The sequence below is a fragment of the Ochotona curzoniae genome, unplaced genomic scaffold (genome assembly GCF_017591425.1).
Source record: "Ochotona curzoniae isolate NIBS_2020 unplaced genomic scaffold, NIBS_Ocur_1.0 contig_43, whole genome shotgun sequence".
NCBI classification, from domain to species: Eukaryota; Metazoa; Chordata; class Mammalia; order Lagomorpha; family Ochotonidae; genus Ochotona; species Ochotona curzoniae.
Window position 1 is genome coordinate 8,394,559 of NW_024466218.1, and position 6,000 is coordinate 8,400,558.

General features: G+C 50.7%; 1 protein-coding gene across 4 annotated transcripts in view; it reads right to left on the reverse strand.

Moving 5' to 3' along the window:
- The window catches only part of TRAPPC8 (trafficking protein particle complex subunit 8), an 88,649-nt gene extending 83,187 nt beyond the window's left edge, over positions 1-5,462 (reverse strand). For 2 of the 4 annotated variants that reach the window (XM_040984857.1, XM_040984855.1), the window contains exon 1: positions 4,976-5,462. In XM_040984857.1, the coding sequence (XP_040840791.1) occupies positions 4,976-5,132 (157 nt within the window). In that variant the 5' untranslated portion in view covers positions 5,133-5,462. The remainder of the gene's footprint in view (positions 1-4,975) is intronic. The other 2 variants (XM_040984856.1, XM_040984858.1) reach the window with 2 other exon arrangements.
- Positions 5,463-6,000: the final 538 nt, after the last annotated feature.

Consider the following 6,000-nt stretch of genomic DNA (forward strand, 5'->3'; position numbering starts at 1 on the left):
TGAAAAATAAAAACCTGTTCTAGATGGTAAATCCTTTCAAAAAGATATTTACCAAAAAAAGACAAAAAAAAAAAAAAAACCTAAGGCACTGCCTGCAATGCTGGCATCTCATGTATGTGCCACTTATACTCCCAGCTGCTCCCCTTACAAACCAGCACTCCACTAGTGCACCTGGGAAAGCAAGGGAAGATGGCCCAAGTCCTCAGACCCATGGACACCTGGCTCCTGCCTTTGGCCTGGCCTAGCCACAGCCTCAGACATTTGGGGAGTGAACAAGAGAATAGAAGATCTCTCTCTCGTCAGTGTCTCTCTCGAGACTGTCTTTCAAATAAACAAACTTTTTAAAAAGTTAATTCTTGGGGCCCAGCGCAATAGAGAGGGGCTTAAAGCCCTCGCCTTGCACATGCCGGAAGCCCATATGAGCGCTGGTTCTAATCCCAGTGGCCCTGCTTCCCATCCAGCTCCCTGCCTGTGGCCTGGGAAAGCAGTTGAGGATGGCCCAATGTCTTGGCACTCTGCACCCATGTGAGAGACCCGGAAGAGCTCCTGGCTCCTGGCTTTGGATTGGCTCAGCCCCAGCCACTGCGGTCACTTGGCGAGTGAACCATCAGATGGAAGATCTTCCTCTCTGTCTCTCCTCCTCTGTATATCCACCTTTCCAATAAAAAAGTAAAATAATTAACAAAAATTAATTATTTTTAGCAAAACTTCTTAAACTTGTAAATTTATATCAGGTCCCATCTCTCCTTATAAACAACTGATCCACTATCCAGAATTTCTCAGCCTTGCTCAGGAATCTAATTGTCTCATACTTAGCACCAGATATGAAACCCAAAATCCCCTTCCTAGAATTCACAGTCCTTTAGGGGGGTAGCCCCCTCTGGTAACCAGTAGGAACAGCTTCTTCACTGGTCCTTAACCACTCAATCATGACGCAAACATCTGCCCATATAATCCGAATCTCATCCTCAACAAAGACAGCCCTCTTCCTCTCTACTAATCCCCTCTATCAGTTTCATTAATCTACAGCTTATTAGAATCCTCCTCCTCCCATCCTTTCCAACTCTGCAGCATGGGCAGACACTGCATTACAGCGGGTTATACAGCCACTTGGGACTAGCACACCCCTAATCAAAGTGCCTACAATTAGGACTGGTGCTGTGGCCCAAGCAGCTAAGGCCACTGCCTGCAGCACAGGCATCGCATACAGTCACTGGGTCAAGTCCTGGCTGCTCTACTTCCAATCCAGCTCCCTGCTGATATGCCTGGGAAGGCATCAGAGACATCATACAAGTGCTTGGGCCAGAAGCTCCTGGCTCCACACCATGTCAGCTCAAGCTACTGCAGTCATTTGGGGAGGAAATCAGCAGACAGAACTCCATGTAACTTTGCATTTCCATGTAACTTTGCATTTATTTATTTATAAGTAAATAAATAAATAAAAAACAGAGAGTGCCTGGAATCTAGTCCCACTAGAGGGATTCTCTTTCAATTTAGCTTCCTAATGTGCATTCTCAAAGGGAGCATATCATGGCTTACACACTGAGCCCTTGTCGCCCATGAGAAAGGTCTGGAAGACCTGGATGGAGTTCCAGGGTCCCGGGTTCAGTTTGACACAGCCCTGGCTATTCCAGGCATTTGCGGAATGAACCAACAGATGGAAATGTGCACTCGTCTCTCTCATTAAATTTCAAAATCATGTAACACAATAGAAGGGGCTGGCACTGAACACCAGCTCAAGCTGTCTGCTCCACTTTTGATCCTGGCTGTGGTGAAGCAGGGGGAAATGGCCCTAGTGATTGGGACTCTGTCATTCACATGAGAGATATGGATGGAATTCAGGGCTCAGGCTCTGGCCTGGCCCCGCCCCACCCACTGCAGTCCTTTAGGAAGTAAACCAAGGATGAAAGATACCAGTGCCCTCTGACACTCCTCTCTCAAGAACTCTACTTTTAAAATAAGCAAATCTTTAAAAACAGAAAAAAAAAAGAAAGAAGGAAACATCTAGGTAGCTTTTATATGGCTATAAAAGTTATGAAATGGTAACATTATAGCATTATAGAAATAATTTGGTTAAGTAAGATACATGCTAAAATAATTCCACGTTTCTTTTATCCTTGTAACATGGCCACTAAAATTTCTCATTATATATGTGACTCACATTATGATGCTTCTTTTGGACAGTGCAGATCTTACCAAAGCGGTGAAGACCTCACTTAGGACACAAAACCTGGGATCAGAGTGCCTCATTTGAGTCTGGCTCCATTTTCAATTCCAGCTTCCTGCTAATGACCACTTATGGAGGCTGCAGGTGATTCCTCAAGTATCCAGGCCACACAGAGATGACTCATACGGACTTCCAGGCTCCCGGCCTTTTTTTGCCCCTAAGGTTTATGAAGCAGGCATTGGAAATTTGGGGGGTTGGAGGGCAGAATGGAGCAGAGAGAAACAAAGTATCTTCTGGGCAGTGGTTCACTCCCCAGATGGCTGTGAAACTGAAGACCAGGATTCTACTCAGGTCTCCCATGTGGGTAGCAGGGGCCCAAGTACTTGGACCATCATTCACTACTTTCTGAGGCCTGTTAGTAGGGAACTAGATCAGAAGTGGAAAAGCTGGGGCCCAGCATGATGGCTTAATGGCTAAATCCTCGCCTTGAATGCGCAAGGATCCCACACTGGCACTGGTTCGTATCCTTGCTGCTTCCCTGCCCACTCTCTGCTTGTGGCCTGGGAAAGCAGTCAACGATGGTCCAAAGCCTTGAGACGCTGCATTGGCATGGGAGACCTGGAAGAAGTTTACGGCTTCTGGCTTGGATTGGCTCAATTCCCGGCACTGTAGCCACTTGGGGAATGAACCAGCAGATGGAAAATCTTTGTCTCTACCTCCTTCTCTCTGTAAAACCTGCCTTTCCAATAAGAATAAATAAAAATAAACCCTACAAAAAAAATAATCAAGGGAGAGGAAGCAGCTGGAATTCATACACAGACAAAAGATCACTCTGCTTGTCTCTTTGCCTTTCAAATAAATCATACATAAACACTTTCAATGATGGGGCAAGCGCTGAGGCACTGCACATTAAGCCTCCTTTAAGCCTCCATCCACGGGACCAGCATACCATGTGTGTGCATCAGTTCAAGTCCCAGCTGCTCCACATCCCATCTGGCTCTCTCCTAATGTGCCTGGGAATGTGGCAGAGGATGACCCAAGTCCTTGGGCCTCTTACCCACACGGGCATCCCTGAAAACTCCTGGCTCCTGGGTTCAGACCAACCCAGTTCCAACAATTATGACCATTTGGCAAGTGAAGACCTGGATGGAAGATCTTTCCCTTGCTCGCTGTCTCTCTCTCCGTAATTCTGCCTTTCAAACAAATTCTTAAAATATATATGTGTATATATACGCTTTTCATGAAAATACTGTAGAATTTAATGAAACCTATCAGAGAAAACCTACAGAAAGTCAGTATTGAGTATGATTCTTTATTTAAAAAGTGGGAGACAGTAAACTGGCTCAAGTGTTTGGTTGACTTTTAAGAATGATGGACATGATGCAGTAGTCTAGCGGCTAAAGTCCTCGCCTTGAATGCACCAGGATCCCATATGGGTACTGGTTCATTCCCCAGCTGCTCCACTTCCCTTCCAACACCCTGTTTGTGGCCTGGGAAAGCAGTCAAGGATGGCCCAAAGCCTCAGGACTCTGCACTCGCCGCTGGAGACCTGGAGGGAAGAAGCTCCTGGCTCCTGGTTCAGATCAGCTCAGCTCTGGCCAGTGTGACCCTTGGGGAGTAAACCAGCGGATGGAAGATATTTCTATCTCTCCTTCTCTCTGTAAATCTGACTTTCCAAATTAAAATACATATATATAGGTATATACATATACCTATATATATAATCTTAACAAAAAAGAATTTAAGAATGGGAGAGGGGCACTTTATTGCTGACCTAGTCAACACTGGAGCCACTAAGACTATGAGTGAAGTACACGCTGAAGAATATCCAAGAGTTTTTTCTCCGCTCCTTCATAAACAGCCAACCTGTGGCACGCAAGAATTCACGGCACAGCACTGCTTGATAGTGACAGTAATGAGAACCAAACAAATAGCACAGCCCTTCACTTGAAACAAATTTATCAGAGGGGAAGATGGCCCTCCCTCTCCTCTCTAACTCTACCTACTCAGGAAAGCAAACTCACACTCCTTCCCTCCTCTGCCAGTCTGCAGGAGACAATCGGGCACTGTGGTGCAGTGGAGGAGGAGGCCTTCGTTTTGCAGAGACCTTAACAAGAAACTCCACTTGCACTTGCACTTGCACTTGCACTTGCTGTGCTTGTAAAGTACTGATTCGACCATCTCTTGGTAGTACTCCTTGGAATTACAAAATCACAAACATGGTTTAACCCACAGCATTTTCCTTAGTCTACACTGGAGAAAACATGTAACCCCTCAACCGGATAGATTTCTCCCTCTGATCAAGCTTCTACTGGACCCCATCCGTATAAATCTAATTAATTCGAAATATCTTTATTAACGACGACTCCGGATTCCTTGAGAGGTTCAGTAAAATAATGTACACCTAAGGAATATTTTTTTGTTAGTGTTTATCGAGAAAAACTGATCAACAGTTGAAACTGAAAGGAATCCCTGTACTAACCAGAACAAACTTTACACCCAAAGAGTTGAGCTGCACACCACAGGAGAGGTGACAAGTCGGCAGCATCTCGCCCTCCCTCCGCTGCCCTGCACCTGCCGAAGCCTTCGCCGCGGCCCTAGGCAACGGTACTTCGCAGGAGTTCACTTCCCAATTTTGCACACCACATTTGTCCAGAGAAACTGGAGGCGAGCACCGAGCTGTTTTTGACAAGCTTGCTCTAGGATCTTCCTCCGGGACGTAAACACCGCCCGCCCATCCCCGCGCGCCCCCAACTTCCTCCTCCTGCTGGCCCTGGCTGTCGGGGAGCCCCGAGAAAACCCCCGTACCCTCGGAAGTGAGGCGAGAGAAGGGCTTCAGCAGCTCCGCAAAGCTCAGGTGATTGAGACGAGTGAGTCGCTCGGCTTCGTCGCTACACAGCGCGGCGACGCAGGGCACGAACGAGTCCGGGATGAGCTCCTGCACCGACTGGACGCACTGGGCCATCGCCGCGGCGGCGGCCCCGCACTCCGGCCCGCTCTCGCAGCTCAGCCCGCGGCTGCCTGGCCCGGCCGGGCGGGGCCCCGCGCTGGAGCCGGGAGACGAGGACAAGGAACAGACGCCGCCGCCTCGGCTGCCGGGGACGCAACACTGAGCCCCCGCCCCGTCACCGCCGCTCCTCAACGCCAGCCCGGGCGTCCTCGCATTCCTCTCGGATAGGTGGAGTCACCGACAACCGCCACCTGGTCCTCTGGACGCCAAATCCTCGGTCACTGCCCGGCCGGAACCGCCATGACAGGGCCGAACCCTGACCCACCGGGTGCGCTCCTCCCGGCAGCCTCCGCGCCAGCCCCTCACGTGACAGCCTTACAGGCGGTAGGGGCGGGGTGGAGAGCGACGGCGGCCGGTTGGGGGCGTGGTCGTGGGCGGGGCCGACAGTGGGCGGGGCCGGCTGGAGGCTGGCCCCCCCAGGCAGTGTGTTGACGGCGCCGTGTGGGACTGAACGGTCCGGCGGACGTGGGCTGCCGGTGCTGCTGCTGGGACGACGGTACCGAGCCGGCCCCACAGGCTCTGCCTAGCCGCGGTGAGCAGCTGCCGCGGATACTTGGGCTGCTTCCTGCGCCTCCCACGGAGCGGCAGAAGGCACCTGCCGAGGTGCGCTGCGCGCCAGGCGCCAGGTCCGCGGTGGACCGGGGATGGCGGGCGCGGTGGGGGAGGCCCCGGGGATGCTCTGAGAAAGGGACTGGCACACACGTGGACTTGGCCAATAGCAGGAAGGCGTGCTGACGTGAGTACTGCAGCTCGCAGACGTGTCGGGGACGACCGGCGCGTCGGTGTGAGTCGCAGGGAAAGGGTGTGTCCGCTGGCGTGCACG